The sequence below is a fragment of the Pagrus pagrus genome, assembly GCF_965226575.1.
Source record: "Pagrus pagrus genome assembly, chromosome: 12".
In the NCBI taxonomy this organism is placed as follows: domain Eukaryota; kingdom Metazoa; phylum Chordata; class Actinopteri; order Spariformes; family Sparidae; genus Pagrus; species Pagrus pagrus.
Window position 1 is genome coordinate 8,901,601 of NC_140196.1, and position 19,460 is coordinate 8,921,060.

Sequence of the window (19,460 nt, forward strand, 5' to 3'; positions counted from 1 at the left end):
TGTTTGTCAAATGTATTTATTCATACAACATTTCCCAGGTGCGTGCCTCTCTGTGTGTGTCTGTCTCTGCGTGTGTGTGTGTGTGTATGTGTGTGTGTGTATAATGGGCTTAAAGTGGAATTTATGGCAACACCCAACATGTGACATCACTGTTTGGCACCTGCGGGTGGGCAGGAGAGAGAGAGAGAACAGGTGCCCTTTAAAGTCAGCATAGTGAAGAACAGTTATGAGGGATGAGCAGGATTTCACTTCAGGCTTTTCATTCATAAAATATAAACATTTTACATTTCAGGGAGGTCTCGCAATCAGGTGCTAGTTCTACCCAGTAAACCCAGTGTGACCAGAGACACGGATCATATAAATAAAGCTGGTCAATATTATTGTTAAACGAGCGTAATCTTGATGCAGACTCAAACTAATCAAACTAACACCACCCTGGCGTCAGCAGCTGATCGTGCATGACTGGGGTGGTTGTCTCTATTTTTCCAAACATGCAAAAATGTGTAACATGCCGCTCTGATTAATGAGAAGGGAAGCACAATGTGGACGAGTAATAAATCACCTGCGTAGCTGAATGATGAATGATTCTGACGCACCTTTTCACCTTAATGAAACAGCTACTAGATGATGCTACTGTATAAACAGTTAGCTACACCCTATAAATATGTGGACTTTGCTGCATGTTATAGCACCACTGCTCACATTCCAATAGGCTTAATAAGCCCAATTTTAATTTTCATAAAATTGCTGTTCGCAGGGACACTCTAAGTTCAGGTGATGTGAGACTCCACTACAAAAAACTCAGAAAAAAACAAAAACCGATAGCAAATTCAGTTTGATGTAACACTCGTGGATTTCCTTAAAAACACTATGGCCTCCGCATCCAAGCTGTGCTGTGCAAGGCATGGAAACGCACATGAAAACACTGGCCCTACTTGCACCAGGCCTTGCACTTATCACCAAAAAATTTGAGCCAGAATCAGATTTTCCAAAAAAATGGATAGACCCCTCTCAGTCATCTATCACCGATCCATAGAGAGCATGGCCCTCTGCCTGTATTTCCTTATTTTTCTTAGTATTTAACTACCTTCTGGATGTTTCCGGGCGTCAACCGTTGGCGAGTGGGTGTGTAGCCCCCAAGCCAATAGCAGAGTACAGGGTGTTACTCTATAAAAACTTAAGCACGCATCTAACACGAACCATTAAGAAGGGATAGGAGCCAAATTTCAATGTTGTGTTTGCAAATCACAACTGACAAATCCTTCTCAACCAGCCTTTAATTTAATCGATCGCTTTTTATTTCACTGAAATAATACTTTATCAGAATTAAGTCTAACAGAAAAACCGCAGGCACAAGTACACAAAACGAATATATGCTGTATATACTTCTTGAATATTTCTATTCAAGGAGGCCTCAAACAGGAATAAACTAAGTTTGTCCTAGAAACCCAAAAATCCAGACTCCCTCATCTTCAACCCTGAACTAAACCTGTACCAAATGACAACATCTGATCGAATGTTAATTTTTAACGTATTCCTACTGACCATTTTCCATTACTTTTAACCGTTCCAAGACCTTCTGATTCAAAACATCGAACACTGACAACATGCTACTTTATTAGTTTACGAGTTTTGCAGAATCCAACTACAACAAGCATCTCACATTTCCCAAACAAGAGTAAACATCTTGCTTTTCCTGACAGCGGCATCATGTGATTTCTGGTTGCTGCGAGTGCTGTAGAGCTCGATGTCGAGGGGAGCAGGAATTTAGTGCCTCTGCAGGCAAGGATGACTCAACCCTTGGATTAATGACGGACTACTAAAGCACCACTAAAGTCCTCAGTGGGAGAGAGGAGTCAGTTTTCTCTCGCTCTGAAACACACACAAACACACACATGGCATAATGTCTTATTTTGTTACAACTAAAACCCCACAGCGGACGATGACTCAGACGCAACGGATTGACTGTTAATACCCTCATTAGTCAGGTTTTCACTCCAGAGCCAACAAGGCTGAAGGGCTTATTCGGGGCATTCAACTATTGCCTCCAAAATAAAATGTGTGATTCCCTTAATACCACGCTAGTCTAATAGATGCTTCCTTAATTGAGCTGACTCACATATTTGAACCTGTGTTATATGGCTCTGCTGGTGCAGTAATGTTCTCTTGACAACTGAGAAAAACCTGCACACTTGGTTTGTGAGATCATTGACACATTAAACTTTGTATTTATTGTGTAGTCTGTGAAATTGTCTGTTTTCCAGAGCCCAACGTCAGCTCTTTAAGTTTCATTTTTGTTGGACAAACAAAGATTTTCTACGTACATTATAAATATAAATAATAAATCATTTTCAGAAGCTGTAACCGGCATGTGTTTGCCATTTTTGCTTGATAAATGACAAGAAATTGATAATCAAAAAACATTAATGTGTGCCGAAAAACTAATCGATTAAGTGATTGATCGTCTCAGCCCATGTTTACTCCATACTCCACGTTTTATCAGTATCATGAGTATTTATCAGTAGTAAAAAGAGAAATGAGCCAACAAGTAATCCAACAGATACCCATCAAACAAATGAAGCGGACACACAAAAACCTGACACACTAGCACACAATAAAAGATAATAATTATTGAGTTATCCCTTTATGACTTCCCGTCTACATTAGTAGCTTATGTTGATAATACTTGTGACATTTCGTTTAGTACATGGAGTAAAGCATAATCACTGTAATCAATCAAGTTATGCAGTAAACCTGTTAAAATACTTACTTTCTCTCTATAATGTGTTTAGAATTAATTAATTAATCAATCATGTCCTTTTGTTGCACTTCAAGTAAGTTATTTCCTGTGGTATTTGTGTTGACTGGGTTTTAGCCTCTGTCTTGTGCCATCATTGTTAACAGATGCAAACAAAGTCCTGCTCCAATATCTTAAATGTCATTGCAGTTGAGAAATGTTTCTCATAAATACTTGGCTGTTTTTATAATTATTTGAACTTCAAAATTATTAGTAATGGCACATGATGCAGAAGTATTGGCTCCGAATGAATGTAAATTTGTGATTTTATATCGACTGTTACTAACGACATTACCCAAAAACAGAAACGTCAATGGTTTTGCTTGAATCTTTCTCATGATTTTGATTTTGAATGGGCCTGTTCTTACACAGTCAACCACCCCTCCAGCCCAAGAGACTCTGACAGGTGGAGCTGTAATGTACGAGGGGAAGCTCTGCTGGAGTCCTTTCACAGCGTTTAAAGCGATTTCCAGGTCAAACAATCTCACATGTGCAGAAGGTTTTGAGCTAACACACCCTAACCATGTGGAAACCGTAGAGACAGCGAGGAGAAAAAAAAAAAGTAAATGGGGCAGAGGCTGAACAAGGATGGAAGGATGAAAGAATGGATGAATGGGTGTATGGAGGGATGCACAGAATAAGGGAGAGATGGCTGAATGAATAAAGAGTGAAAAAATCATATGTGATTATTTTAACAGATGTTGTGATATGAGTAAGGGTTTTTGTGGGAATGGTGATCAATTTCCCTGAAAAAAGATAAAAATTATGATGAAGATAATTATTTTTGCTACGTTCTGTCACAAACAACCATGTTCCCTTACATCTGGAGAATATGATTTACAGGCTGAGGCATCTTTGTAGCACCACAATGCTTCATTTATAATGGTATGTAGTGACATAATACTTTTGTGTCAAACTTGAGGCAAAAAAAAACCTCTTTGGAGAATTCATCTTCTGGCCAAAGAACGAAGCTGAGAGAACAAATGTTTCATGAATGAGGCAGTGTGCAAATAACAAAAGGAGACACCTGCAGTGTGCATGTGTGCGTGTGTGTGTGTGTGTGTGTGTGATGTGCCATGACCAAGTGACCTTTGACTGGATGGTACTGATGTAAAAAACAGTCCACAACTCTAGATATTTATTCTGTAATGAACTTGAGGCTATAAATACCGTGTGTCAAGAGATTTTTAAAATCTGTTTCGTGTGGTTGTGTGACGTGTGTGCGTATAAATGATCGGAGGTGATTTAAAAGTTATAAGTCCTTCAATGTAAGCCATAAATGTTTAGCTGTGGGCTCGTGTTTCCATAACACTGTGACAACGTGTGACTGTTTTCTCTCCATCAATGTCCACCTGGAGGTCATGTTACGTGTCTGTGTGTGTTCATATAAGCATTTCTGTGTGTGTTCGAAAAAGACAGAATGTGTGTGTGTATATATGTGTGTGTGTGTGTGGCTGAAGATTTCCCTGTGCAGGGAAGCATGCAAGCAGCTGCTCTGGCCCCCCTCTTATTGGCCAGAATTTACAGTGGCTTTGGCTCCATGAAGTATTTACGAGCTCCCAAAACACCCGCTCTCACACATACATGCATTTTAGGACTGAGAAACGAAAACCTACCTAGAGTACTCTTCCTGTAACAAAAATCCCACACACCAGCCACAGAACCTTAAGCCTACAACATACCGACTCTGATTAGAAACCAAAACATCTGCTCTCCTGACTAGAAACTACAGATGTGCAGGAGATATTTACCATCAGTCAAACCCTAAACACTGATCTCCGCTGACCTCATGATTAGTCTTCCAATGACAATACTGCACAGGCTCGGCAATTTATGGAATTAATGTTAATTAGTAACGAGTGATCAAACTCGTGATGACAGATATAAAAAACATGCCGCCTCTCCTCCAACTTGGCTGCAGTGACGTCTCGCGGCTGCAGCCAACCTGTGACAACCCTCCTTCCTTCCCTCCAACAAGCGTGTGTTGCGATACTTTTTTAGCTTCTAACTGAATCTGCGCCGTTTGAAGTTTATTTTCTCTCCAGTGTCCTTGTTTGTACTTTCAGACATTTGCTGTCAAATTTTACGGTTTCATTGTGTTCGCTTTCAGCCGTTTTGGGAGCTGAGTTAAGTTACTGCTGGTGAAGACCCAAAACCCATTTCCTGATGTTGCTGCATAAAAGTTTAAAATAACTAAATAACAAGGGACTTTTATCGCAAAGAATTTATAGGAAATTAAACGTATTTATAACCGGATTAGCAGACTTTTGTTAGAGGCTGTTCTTCTATAGTATGAAAGGGAGGAAGAGTATTTACAGCAACTTCTTTGACTACAACCCAAGACAAGTGTGTTATCAGTTAAAGACCTGTTGTAATGGATATGCAAATGCCTGCCACGCTGTGCTGACGTGCCGAGTCAAAACCAAGTCAAGCACAGCCAGCATATCTGTACAAAAAATATAGTGGACCATGACTTTAGCACTAAGATGCACTAGAGGTACCTTGCTGTCCACGACAAGGTCTACCGAGACACTGATACTGAAAAGAGAAGCTTTTAAATGTTTTTAAATGTGATTTTTCTAATAGCACCACAAATAAAATTTCATCCACCTCTGCTGTATATGATTGGAGAGAGATATATTACAGATGGATACCTCAAAACCAGGACAGGTTAAACCAAACCTATCTGCGTTGATATATACTACAAGAGGTAAGTAGACAATATAGGTTAAAAAATAAATACGTCTTTAAATTACTTACTTCCTCATGATAGACTTCCTAATCGATAGTCCATCCTCCAGATCGGCCTCATTGGCCATGAACAGCAGCCTCTTCCCAGACTGATCCACTCCCACAAAGTCTCTCTGCTCAGCTGGGAAAAACATACACAATATTTAATGTTAGCACAAAATAATGGAGGCTAACAGTAACTGACAAATTTAGCAATTTTCTACTTTTGTTTTGTTAAATTTATGAGGAGGCTGTTTCCTTCATATAAGAATTATGTCATACATGGTAAAAAATAAATAAATAAAAGTAATCAATGTAAACAATCTAATCTCCTGTGATCCACTTTTCCTGTTACCTGTCTTTTTCTTGCCCTTCTGGCCCGGGACTGTTTCTGTGAATTCATGGGCTTTGCTCATTAGCATGGCCAGTGTTGCATTGTGGGCTCTGAACAGATCAACCACCTCGTGAAGCGCCACGTCCGTTATCAGGTCACAACTCACCACCAGGATGTCCGTCTGAGAAGGGAGATTGGAAAGAGAAAATATTGTAAATACAGACAAAATGGCCATAACATGCAAGATCTGCTTTTTGGATTATGATTACTTCACCATGTAAAGAGATTTCAGGCTCTCAAAACGAGTTTCTGGCTTGTTTTCTATTTTGGAACAAAATCCTCCCACCTGTTGTGGTTTTAAAGACATTTCCAATGTCACCCCGCACGCACACACACCCACATAAAAGCCCACAAAAACAGAGAAATACATGACGGACAGTTTGATTGGTGAGTTATGTTTACAAAGCGAGGTTTGCTCACTCATGACAGTCATGCATGTAGACTATACATAAACTAATGTGGCGACAATGCTCCACATAAACACCTCAAGACATGCGAGGTTTGGACTTTGTCATTTGCAATATTCACAACAGAAACTGGCTCACTGAGCGGGATCTTAGACGAGACAGAATTATGGACAGAAAGAGAGAAAGAGGAGAAAGAAGGAATAACTTGGTCAGCAGGAACATCTTCCAAGTTTAGCATCGTTTATATTCAAGCCCGTTCCACACAAACACTTGTACGGCCTGTTTTAGAGTGACTTCAACTCTGAGGACAGTGAGTAATAAATCCTGCGTCGTTTCATTGGTTTTGTTAAAGAATGTGTCTGTTTCTTCTCAGCTGATCCATTTCTGTTTTTTGGATGTGTGCTTTATTATAAAAGGTTTGAGTTGCCTTGCCAGTCTTTTTGCATAAAAATCCCAATACACTGACACCATCGCAAAGAATTCAAACAAATAACGGGAAATGAAAAGTTGTGACATGACTGAATCTTACGTGGTTAAGCTTTATTACATATTAGCGGCTGACCGATATGTTTTTTTTCTGGGCTGATACTGATAGTGAGTATTAGTAATCCATGAGACCGACAACTGATAACTGGAACCAATAAACATTTAGAGGAAAATAAAAATCCAGAATAACCAGTGATGGAACGTAACCAACCACAATATCTCTTAAAGAGTGAGTGGCTAAAATAAATCAAGACCACCTCGAACCTCGCAGATATCCAAATATGTTTGTATCCACACGGTTAATTCATTCTCCTGGCAGAAACTGACACGATGTCACATAAATAACTTCCTACCTTCCTCTGTAACGAAAAGTGAAGCTGGCTGACTTTGAGCACCTTCCTATGAACTGATCCAACAACAGCACAGCTCCAACATCACAATGACTCAAGAAAATAGATTTTGGTGCTGGACTTCCCATAGTCAAATGACAAAACACGCTCTTGTTTAAAACTCTATAAAGTCCATCATCTGTCAAAGAAAGATTTAGGATTTCATCCACCCAAGATTATTCCCATCATAAACTAAAACTCAAACTATTTTCAGCTATGTTATATGTAAACCAAGATGTGTTTAAAACTGTACATCAAAACACAGCCTGTGAATTCCTCAGACATATCACTTACGCTACCACCAACGACAGAGATCACAAAACCTACCATCAGTCATTTTAACTGGTCTCCACTGATGCTACATGTCTGCAAGTGTGTATGTGTGTTTACATGTGGGAGCGCCCACATTTGTGTGCGGTATCCCTCTGTCTGTCCGGTGATGAAGGCTGTCAGCATGAGTACTAATCCCACCATTAGCACCAGCCGCCTTAATGACAGAGACATCTTTACTCTGTCTTTGGCGGAGGGAAGAAGGAAAAGAAAGAGTGAGAGAGAGGAGGGGGGGGGCAGCATTAAATAAGGAAGAAAACAGATGAGCATAAAATCAACAAGTACTGAAATAAAAGCTGGATTGAGGGGCGCAGGACCGACTGAAGAGAAGAGGGATTATCGACAAAATACTGGCAAAACTTAATTTACTGCATTCACTAAAATGAGCACATGTCAACATGCTTTTACAATAGTCAGTAAAATATAACATCACAGGTCTGATAAGTATAAATTACCAGGCAATTTGAAACACTTAAAAATATGGATTATGGGTTGGGGAAATTACCAAAGATTAAAGATTTCGCTGGATTTTCTCAGTAATGAGCACTGTGGTTGAATGTTGAGGAGCCCGAGTGGAGTTCTGTATATGTGTCAGTGTGTAGATGGCTGGTATCAGTGGGGTCAAGGGTCATGTAGTTGACCTAGAGGTAACTCCCGGCATAACCTGGTCTGGACCTGGCGACAGGAAGCAGCCGTTGCAAAGCTGGAGGTGTCTGCAGGAGATCTGCTGACACCGAGACCTTTCAACTCTCCTCTCCCTCTATCACACACAGGCGAGCTCGCACACATGTTCAGAAACAGAGCACACAAGTATGTGCCGTGCACACACTCACACACAGATGGAGAGGGGGGAAAAAAAAAAAACATGCGCCTGCATGATCCCCACACACAGGAACACACTCAGGCGACAGCAGAGTGGAGTCAGCTGGAGAGACAGAGACACTTTGGCCTTTCAACAGCCAGGATCTCTGGACAGGTCAGGACCACACACACTGATGGACACAAAACCACACACGCACACTTGTCCCTGCGGCGGCTGACATCAACCTGAAACTACTGCTTACACAATCTTGACCCACTTTAACAAAATCTTAAAACGTTGTATATATGGTAATTGTGCCATTTTTGTTTATGGGTTGCCTGATGGGTGGGATTGTATCATCATCGAATAATGTTTAAATGGTTGTTCTCGCCCCTTTTTAGGAAGGATTTTGTGAAGTGTTTATTGCTAACGGTGCAAAGACTTTTAGTCAACTAAATGTTTTTCATCAATTACACTAAATCAGACGGGTTTTTTTTTTTTAAATTAAAGCTCCATTAAGAAATGTTCTTGGTTTTAACAAGAAACAAACACACTGGTATTGTTTATCCCGCTGTGCATCAGCACCCAAGTCTGCAGCTTTATGTAGCTTTCAGTTGTTTTCATTAAAGTTTTTCTGTTGGTTGGTCTTCGTGGGTGAATAGCGTCAATTCTAATCTATCCCCTTAATGTATATAAAACTGAGGCCCTCTTTACATGTATGACCTCACATAAGGCAATTGTAAGAAAACAGAAACAGGAAAAACAAATAGCCTTTGTTCGTACGGTGTTTGTGCCTGATGATGGCCTTTTTTATCAATTTTACGTGCGCAAGAACTGTCAACTAAATATCTATCATCACTTATACTAAATCCAATATTTTACAAATTAAAGCGCCATCAAGAAATATCTTTGGTGGTAACAACAAACTAAATGAACACTACTAGTTCTTATAATTCCACACCCAAGTCTGCAGCTTTCAGTTGTTTTTTCTAACTTTAATATGAAACTGTTGCAAACTTTCCTATTTATAAGCTCACAAGCACATTAGCCACTTGTAAAATATCAGTCCAGTGCAAATTATTAACACCAGGAATAAACAAATCAACTGGCCACATAGTTAAAGAGAGTCTCAACATTTTAGAAAACTCTAAATTCCCTGGTATCCTCTTTGCTCTTGGTATTGTGTGTGAGAGTGAACCTCATGTGTGCTCATCGATGTGTTATGAGAACTGAATAGCATGTTCCAAGATTCATTCCAAAGAGTTGATACAATCTTCTCATGTTTCTTCATTTTTCATGTCCTTAGCAAACACCAAACAAGTGCATTTTCACCACAATCTGATTCCTACCTTCAAATGCATCTAGTTCAGAACAAACGAATGACTGGGTTGTCTGGCACAGACATACAACTAGATGTTGGTGTAATGAGTAAAGAGGATTTAACTAATTTGTTCAGCAAGCATAAAAAGACTACCATCTAACTTTTTTCATGTCACATTGACCTAAAAATCATGTGGGCCACTTTTAACATTAGCTAACATTAGAATTACTGAAACCTTGGACTACTCTCTGTCACCATAAGGAGAAAAAAAAAGCTTGGTGGGGTTGAAGGTGGAGAGCAAGTCTCATCATCTAAGTATGTTTTCTGTGTCCCTCTCAAATGGAAAGCCTCAGCTCCATCTCTCACTCGCCTCTCTCTCTTCACCTTTTGTCCCGAGTCTTACGAGCTGACTTGCATATTTAGACCAAAAGTGAACCTTTGAATTACCAGTTCCAATGTATATTTCTATTTAACCTGCAAACACTCATCTGCCAGGTGATTAAGTCCGAATGATAATAAAAACGTCAAAGGGGGTTTAAGCGTACAAAGTAAAAAGTGCATGTTAAGTACTCCTTTCACTAGTTTGGCTTATTGTGAAAGACCCCAGTCATAATCAGGCATGTCCCTCCACCTTTGTGCAACTTCACTGTTTGAAGAGTGAACAAAATAAAATATGCTGCTTGTAATCTCTCTTTTCAATAATCATGAGGAATGGCCTGCTCTGCTCACACAGAGTGTGCGCTGATTCCTGTAAGCATTTTGTTTGATAGGGTTACACCAAATCCCCTCACGGGAGGGTGTTTGTGTAAAGAGATGAGTGAGTGTGTGCGTGTGTATACTGTACTCATGCATCAGTTTGACAGTTTGAGTGATCTCCGTGCTGGGATTTGGCAGGCCATGGTTACAGTTCTTCACTCATCACCCTCCAGTGGGTGAGTGTGTAACTCAATGCCTCTAATCTAGCTGGCTGCTCAAAGGATTAGGAACTCTACTATTCTCAATGGGAGCATGCTGGAGCTAGTCCTGTTTAAGTGTGTGTGTGAGTGTGCGAGTGCTGTTATACTATGCATCTATTAAACCTCTTGAGCGTAGAGAATAATAAGAATCTGTACAGACGCATTCGAATACCGGACGAAAAAACATTAAACTCACTTGTCACAACAAATTCAGCATTTTAAATCCCTGATTAATCTTTTTTTCAATAGCACAGCCAACTGATTTTGCTGTGAAGAATGTAATGAGCTGCTGCGGCAGGACACTTATGCCTTCAAATGTACGTCTGATGTGGTACGCTCTAAATACATAAGGTATCTGAAGGCACGTTTAACCTGCCAGTTATGTTTTAAACTGCGGTATAGTAAATCCTTAATGTTTTAGTACACACTGATTGCACTGAGAGTCTGAAAATACTCGTAAAATCTTGCATATTGAATGAGTCATGTCAAGCTCATTCTCCAGGAGATTATAACATAGAAAAAGCATCCGAAAGCTTGGCTTCACTGTAGTTTGGGCAGGTTGAATCATTTTTTCTTCTCCACAGCATCACAGCTGTCTGTACTTGTGCTTTCTGCCTTTTTCATTTCTGTTACATGGTATGATACACTAGTTTATGGTGTTTGCAAATTAACAGAGAATCACTGAAGCTAATAATTAGGATAATTAGGTAAATCAATATTTCCCTCCACCTCTAGAAATTGTAGAGAAACCAAACAGGAAGCAGCAATTACACTATAAGCACAGATCTCCTTAGACTCAACAATACTAAGCCAAACCTGTGCAATCATTGATTGTCAAACAATAAACAAGAGCAACGGCTTCAGAAATACTTCAACGGTCCTAAACTACACAAACCCTCATACAAACATGCCTTCATGGTCACAGGAGGTCAGTCAGAACCATGGCATATACAGAGGGACGACATATACCAAAACATACCCAAACACAAATGCTGCACAGATGTGCACGACTACAGGATGAGAATAAATGGTGCACCGGGTAAACTGGCAGCACAGGGAGTTTGAGCCTCAACCATGACCTCATCTGTTTAGAGAGACTCGGATGAAGGGAGGGATGGAGGGATCAGCAGGCAGGATACAGAGGGGGTCTGGAAATTGGGGTTGGGGGTCATGGATACCATGTCACCATGTGCAAAAGTGTGTGCCTGTGCATGTTTGTGTGTATTTTAAAAAGGTGAAATGAGGCACTTCAGCAGCCTTGACCATTCAGGGGAGGAAAAGGCACGGATCAGTGGTCACCAGGCAGTACACAAAACGCCCACCTAAACCTCCCCCTCAATCATTTTTCTCTACTCTACCTCCAACCCAACCTTTCTGCTCAGGAGAGGATGACGCTTAACAAAAAAACAGACTCTCATTATGAGATCCTGAGCAGAGCAGGGAGGAAAATGGAAGTCTTGTCATTTAAAATAAGGGTTGGAAGGTGACTGGTTTAAAAAGTCACATGGCAACCAGTTTAAAACAAGTTAAGTCTGTTAAATTTTGTGCTTTTTTATTTCATGACAATGAAACCTGACTGTCTTTGAATTGTATGTGGCCAAATTGGAAAGTTGTACTCCTTTTCCTCATTTTCTAATCAAATACGGAACCTATAGACCAAAAAATATATTATATATTATGTGTGTAAGGTGTTACACTCTTTTTTTAGTATCGTTGAGATTCCACCTGGGGATAAATAAACTCAGGGCAAGAAATGGATGTAATTGTCATGACCTTGGCTACACACAAAAGAAGTTAATAATCAACAATATATTAAAAAAATAACACACACACCTTGATCTTCTGCTGGATGTATCTGAGAGCGTCTGCGGTGCCCATGTCTCCATCTTCCTGGATACAAACCACATCTAGTTTCATCTTCACGTCCAATTTCATTTTAGGGTCTGTGCTCATCATCTTCTGGACCTCTTTGGTGGTGATGACGATCACCTCTGATGACAAAGTTCACAGAAATACATATCAGACATTATATAAACTGGTAGAGAGCTGAACATATCATAATAACTCACAGGAGCATTGTTGCAAGATGTTTTGTTTTCTTTGTAGTTCATTTTAAGTTATCATGATTCCTTTCAGCCAATAGGCTATGTTTAATTTTTGCTAAAATTGTCATTATCCCTCATGTTTTTGCTCAAGACAAATCTTTATGACAGTTATGACATTTCTTAAACAATCCCTTGATCTTTAATTTCATATGACAAAAGAATTTTAGAAATAATGGTCTCTATATCTGATCCTTTCTTGAATGAAAGATGTCATCAGGACCTGTTCGGTGAATCTAAATCAACCAAAACAATGTACATTTTCTGCAAAGTACTATAGTTTAACCACTACTGTACATACATGCCCAAGAAAAGTCCAAATAAAATGTCAATTTGACTATGACACATCCTGAAGCTTACATCAGACTAAGACCTCTGGCCTGCTTTTTATAAAGTTGGTAATAACATTACTGCACCACTTTATGAATCTGGTACATTGCAGAGTCCGTCTGCTTTAATTAGCCTTGTCTGCATAAAATGTTCTCTACCGGGCATTTGTTCACTCTAGCTGTGTCAGCCTAGTAAAACCAAATTGCAGGGCTTTGGCTAGCTGGCTGCACACAGTAAACTGCTGGCCACACAGGATGATTATGTATAGAACGTTAGTTTTATTTAGGCTAGTGAGGACCTACAGGCTTTTATAACAAACAGCCCTGTTTACTGGCAAGAACAGCATACTGCAACAAATCCCTTTATAAGCCCCGAGCTGCTGGACCTACTGCAGGCTGCAGCACGAGAGGCAAAAAATCTGGACTGTAAATCTAGACAGGAAATGCACACCTGACAATGGCTGCTGATGTGATGACAAGCTGGTGAAAGTACGACTAGAATAAAAACAGCACGGTTGTAAACCTAATACTTTTTATGCAGTGAAAGGAGCAACCTCATGTGGCTGGGGGAAATCTGCAAGTGTACTCGCCTGTTTTTGATTTTTAAATAGTACTTTATTGAGTTAATGCAAGAGAGAATTTAAATACATAAAAAGTAAGAGGCACACATATAGTGTGTTTACAATGTTACCAAATGCCAAGGTCTGCTTCTCTTTTGTCTGATGTCCAGTGTTCTGCCTTATCAGTTCAGTTACAATTTGTTTCAAGACCACGTCACTTAAAAATAGTGACTTAGTAAAGGATCAATGCACACCTCGTCTTCCAGGTTTTCCATAAAATCACCTCGTAAAATTTTTGGTGCTTGTTAGGCAGGTTTTCTACGAGAACACCACACATGACGGCATTATAGTTCACATTAATATTAAAACCAACATCTTCCAGTTTCCCCCACACATTTTTAGACCGCCGGCATTTTAAAAGTAAATATGTTCAAGAGTTTCATCGTCATCATATTTGTCAATAGGGCACCTTATACATTTAACAAAGCAGCTTCATTTAACCACAGCTTTGACTGCTAGACTGTCAAATCCAAATCTATAGCAACAATACTGAACAACGAAACCACTAAAACCTGACCGCTAATCAATGTTTGGGCCTGATACCAATGCTGCTATTCGGGAGTAAGGCCAATACAGGCTGATAATATCTGCAACCAATATATCAGTGGGGCTCTAAAAACAACCACCGAATGTAGTAAAGAATTACGATCTGGTTATTAAAATGCAACAGCAGCAAAGAAGGTGTACCACATTTTTAATATGTTTCCAACTTCAACTGTTTATAACTGCTTCCTTATCCAGTATGTCTTAACACACACTGTTAACCAATTTTAATCCAATCAATTACAGTAGTCTCTTTTTCAGTGTATCATTGGGAGCTGGCCACCATCTGCTTCAGTTTCAAGCTTGCCCAGGCAAGTAAAGGAAATGTGACCAACTTGCAACATCAAATTCTGCAATCCATCCATCACAATAGATTAGTTAGTCTGTTGAAGTACATTTTGTAGTTCGATGGTTGCTCACTGATTTGCAATTGATCTTTTTATTTCAATCAGTTATATTGAATTGTGCTTTTACATTAGTCTACAATCTTCTCTGTCATCCTGTCCTTGCTACATCAAAATGATAGAATTGAACGAAGCAGTTTTTCTTTATTCACTTGAGTAAATGTAAAAAACTGAGCGACATTAAATTCTTACTTGGGTTTTTAAACCAGCAGCTTTACCTTATCAGTACTTATGTTCAAAATGACAAACAGTTAGTCCTGAGTAGGAGGGGATCTCACATTAATGCTGAAATGAAGTTTGCTCACGTTTTGTTCCAGCTTTTCCAAGTGGGCCACATAAACTTAGACTCGAAGTACTGGCTGTATTTTTGCGTCTTTACATTTTATGTGGAAACCAAGCAAGAATGCCAGTGCACTCCTGTAACAATTTCCACCCCTGCCACTGACACACAGTGCGAATGGAGGGCTAACAGCCCACATGTGGCTACTACCATCACATCCAATTAATGTGGGGCATTAACAAGGAGTATGTTACAATATCAGCCCTGGATGACAGAAAATTGCTTGTCTAAAGATAATCTTTCAGCTATCTAAACTAAACTAAAAGGAAAGTGAGGTGAAACCGTCACTCAAGCACAGTCTGCACAGTCAAGCACAACCCTCTTCATAATATCCAGTCGTAGTGGTAGGAGTAACCGAGGCAGGTGCAGCAGTAATAGGGGTTGTAATACCAGTACTTCAATGAAAAACTAAGCTCTCACCTTCAAAGCCCACCCTCTCCAGCAGGTTCAGCGGGTACCACATGAGGGGCTTGTTGCCGACAGGCAGCATTGCTTTGGGGGTGTTGTATGTCAGATCAGTCATACGAGAACCCCCACCAGCCGCCATCAACACCGCCTGGAGCTCCATGATGTCTGCTGGGAGCGCCTGAGAGAGAGACAGAGACGAACAGATAGATTAGCAGAGCAGTATTCACATAAACTGAAAACTTAACACAACTTATAATTAAATATTGCGGTGTGTATACAGGTGCTTGTATAGCACTTTTATAGAGACATAAAGCTGCATAGTTTGTAAATATGAGTGTTTACTCTTTGTCTCACTCACTCTTGTAGCCCTGTCAGACTTTCAATCAGGCAGCTCTGAGGTTAACTATCTTACCAAAGGTAGGCACTTGATACACCTGTTGGAAATGAACTGGATAACTCCTTTAACACTGTGTTGTATGCGAACTGTACTTTTATATGCACTTTAACATACTTTGGTGACTCAACATTTAAGCTAAATGACTATTTCACATCAAAGAAGGCAAAACATCTGTGTGTTTGATTAACTAGACTATTGTGATCAAGGGAGTAAAAATGCAGCATTTCAGAGTGTAGGAGAACTAAATTACATTTCAAGTCTTTCATTTTTTAGTTTATGCAAGTAGAGTACCCCATGGGTACAGTGATGGGAAACAAATCTCAAGTTTGGAAAAAACAGAAGTATATGCTACAAAGACAGGACACAGTAAGATGAGGAAAGGGGCTTTGGAATATCTCTGAAAACTCAGATGGACAGGTTAAACATATTAAATCATACATATATATGTATGTGAATCTAAAACATCTCATTTTTAATAAGGAGCCTAGAGATTATTACCATTTAAAATCTTTTAATTACACTGTATGAGTAAGGTATCCAAAATCTGACTGCTGTCCCCTTTTAATTCCTCAGTTAGACTATAATAACAGATTAGATTATCTGCAATTTAATGTGTTAGTCTTTGTTGTTTGTTTTTTACTTTTACTTGCTTTACCCAGTATTTACAACATACTTAAAAGTATGCTTTACTTGTCCTTTCCTCGAAAATGCCTAATTTGCAGGATACTCCCTTTTTTACCCTATGACATTGTTTTTTTCAACTGTAATTACAATATTGGTTCCTGATTCATACAACCAAGTTACACTGTATACTAAGTGTCACCCCATCTCTTTTCATTTCCGTGTATTGCCTGAGAAGTGTTACTAACAAGCTGACACTTGTAAACTGTCTGTTGTGGCTGTCTGTACAAATGGGTAGTATAGATTCACATTAGATTATGCAAGCATGGTCGTTTTTGCAAATATGGCACAAGAATCATAAGTAAACCCCCACATGTTTGTATATTATGTCAAAATCAGACAGGTCATCCAATCAGCACTGTCTCTTATCGTTATCTCATACAACCAGTGGTACAGTGGCATATGGACACACAACTGAAACATCTGAATCCACACATGGCGTTAACAAGAAGATAACATGTCATGCTGACTCGCTCAATGTAAGAAAAAAATAGTGTAAATGTACCTGTCAGTGATCCCAATTGATCCGCTGCCACCTGAAATGACAGCAGCGCTAGACGCATGCAGCTAAGTTGGTCGCTGTCACTGTTGTTAGCACTTGGCTAACGATTAGCACGGAGCACCAAACGATACAGCGGCTTCAGAGAAGGCTCACAAGCCGCTGGACACGTCCTCTGAGAAGCAAACAACCCGCTCAGTAAAGCGGCGGAGGCAGAAGTTAAATAACCCGTTAAATTATTTGACAGGGCTCACGTTAAAAGCAGCTAACAGCTAGCTTGGTATGATGACACCTGTGAGCTTTCGGTGAAATACGTCCGTGTGGAATACTACTTCCTCCGTGCAATGGTTCCTACCGCATTTCTCCACATTAGTGAAGATTAGCCTTCGACTACAGCACACAGATCACAGAAGTCAGTGTTTATTTCACTGTTAACAAACAATGAAATGCTTTATAAAAACATGTACTAAGAAATTATCTGTTGTAGAGTTGCAATTGATGTTTACAAACCTATTCAATTGCTTACAGGTGCACTAGTTTTGGAAAAGAAATGTTAATCAGAAGAGAAAGATCTTCATTCTTGTTTATTCAGTTATGGAAAACAAGAATATTTCTGAGTTTGTATTATTACCTCATTATTATTGTAAATGTTACAATTCTTCTCCAACAATACATAGTGCCCCTTAAATAAAATGGTTCATAAAGCATGTAATTGTTTGTTTACCATTAACTAAAGTTTAATTGGTGATAAATTAACCATGTATTAATGATAATTATCATAACTTGTTACCATGTTGGTTTAATCTATCCTATTAGAGCAAGCAAAGACAGATAAAAAAATGGATAAAATAAAATAACATCTATACTCCTGTTCAAATGCATTGGGAATGTAAGAATTTTTGTAAATATAATATATTCCCTGAAAACAGCTCATAGAGTTTTAATAGTCGCCTAAACAAGGTTATAGTCTACTTTTCTACATATACATGTATAATAAAAAAAGAGACAAGAGCAGAATTGAACTAAAACATTTAATAAACAATACATACTTTATTCATTCATTAATTTATTATTTGAACAATAGATATGAACAAGGGGTACAAATACATAATAAAATGGTAAAGGACGCAAATGTTAATGCAAAAAAATGCTGAAAATCTACCACATTAAATACATTCTTGCATCGCATAAAATCTGGGGTGCATCCAGACTCACCACCTAACCCAATCATTTCTGGTTAATGGTTAAAAACATCATCAACATTACCACTCTATGGAAAACTCATCATCTGCTTACGCATCATGAGCATTTAAGTTTGATGACCTGGGAAATAAATCAATTTCTCGCCCAGCTGAGCAACCATAATGATAGAAAAAGGTGATGAGTGACTCAACTCATGAGTTGTTGTTACTCATTTTTATAGTTCACATTCAGGATTTTTATTTTTCCGTTGCTCTCTGCAGCCAAACTTTGAAACAAATAAAGAGCCTGACATCGTCTGCCTTTTTCCCCTTTGACCATAGTAGAAGTGATTCCTTGGCTTCACACATACACAGAGTGGTGAGAGCAGATTAGCAGCCAGAAGCCACCCAGCTACTCCTCCAGACTTCAAGCTTGAAAACTCCCAATTCACAGAGCTGAGACGTAACAGCAAATTGAGCTCGGGGAATGTGGCTTTGGTTTTGTTTGCTCTGGCCAGGAGATGAGCTTGACTGCTCATTGCTGCTTGCTCAAACCCAGAAGAGCGAGAGAAAGGAGGTAAGAAGAAGAGGGTAAAGAAGAGAGGAGGAGACAAACAAGCTGTCTGTTGTTGCCTGAATGCCAGAATAATGTGATAAAAATAATAATGGGAGGAGGAAGCCTGATGGGTTGACATGTTGGAGGAGGAAGAGACACAAAGTGAAAATAGGTTTGGCAGAGAGGTTCCTAAGGGGTCCTTCGGTAATAAAGAGGAAAGAGAGATGAGAATGAAGGGTGAGGAAGAGGGAACCAGCTGGGAGAGGAGTGATCGAAGATTCGAGACAACGAAAGAAAAAGACAGAAAAGAGAGCGTGGGGGACAGATGCTCAGCCAGAGAAACATTCAGGCAACTGCAATATCTCAATATGTCTGAATGTTTTCTCATTCCTCCTCGAACTGCAGATCAAACACTGCTGTGTATGCCAGAAGGATGAACACATTTACGACAACAAGAAATCGGCAATGGTTACATTAGACTAAGCCAAAACAATGTCAGCGACAATCTCATCAGTACTCTCGCTCACTGATGAAAGTTAAGGACCTATGTTATTGGTGAAAGAACTTTTCTTTTCAATATGTAAGATTATACTAATAATTAGATGAATTAGAAGATGCTCTGACTATCTCCTGCTTGACAGTGGAATCAGTTTGTGGAGCACTTCTTTAAATGAGTTAGGTAGTTTAGGATGGATACCAAAAGGTATAAATGGTTAAATTAGTATTGCATCTTTGTAAGTGTTGTGGAACTTTCTAGAGGCCAAGATATCCTGACTTTAACTCCCTTG

The 19,460-nt window shown here is 39.3% G+C and overlaps 1 protein-coding gene across 1 annotated transcript in view; it reads right to left on the reverse strand.

Moving 5' to 3' along the window:
* Positions 1 to 17,255, reverse strand: part of eif2b3 (eukaryotic translation initiation factor 2B, subunit 3 gamma) — a 32,136-nt gene extending 14,881 nt beyond the window's left edge. Inside the window, exons 1-5 of the mRNA XM_084369282.1 lie at positions 16,942 to 17,255; positions 15,371 to 15,536; positions 12,446 to 12,603; positions 5,883 to 6,042; positions 5,558 to 5,669 (exon numbers count right to left, since the gene is read on the reverse strand). Coding sequence (XP_084225408.1) covers positions 5,558 to 5,669; positions 5,883 to 6,042; positions 12,446 to 12,603; positions 15,371 to 15,518 — 578 coding nt within the window. The 5' untranslated portion in view covers positions 15,519 to 15,536; positions 16,942 to 17,255. The remainder of the gene's footprint in view (positions 1 to 5,557; positions 5,670 to 5,882; positions 6,043 to 12,445; positions 12,604 to 15,370; positions 15,537 to 16,941) is intronic.
* Positions 17,256 to 19,460: the final 2,205 nt, after the last annotated feature.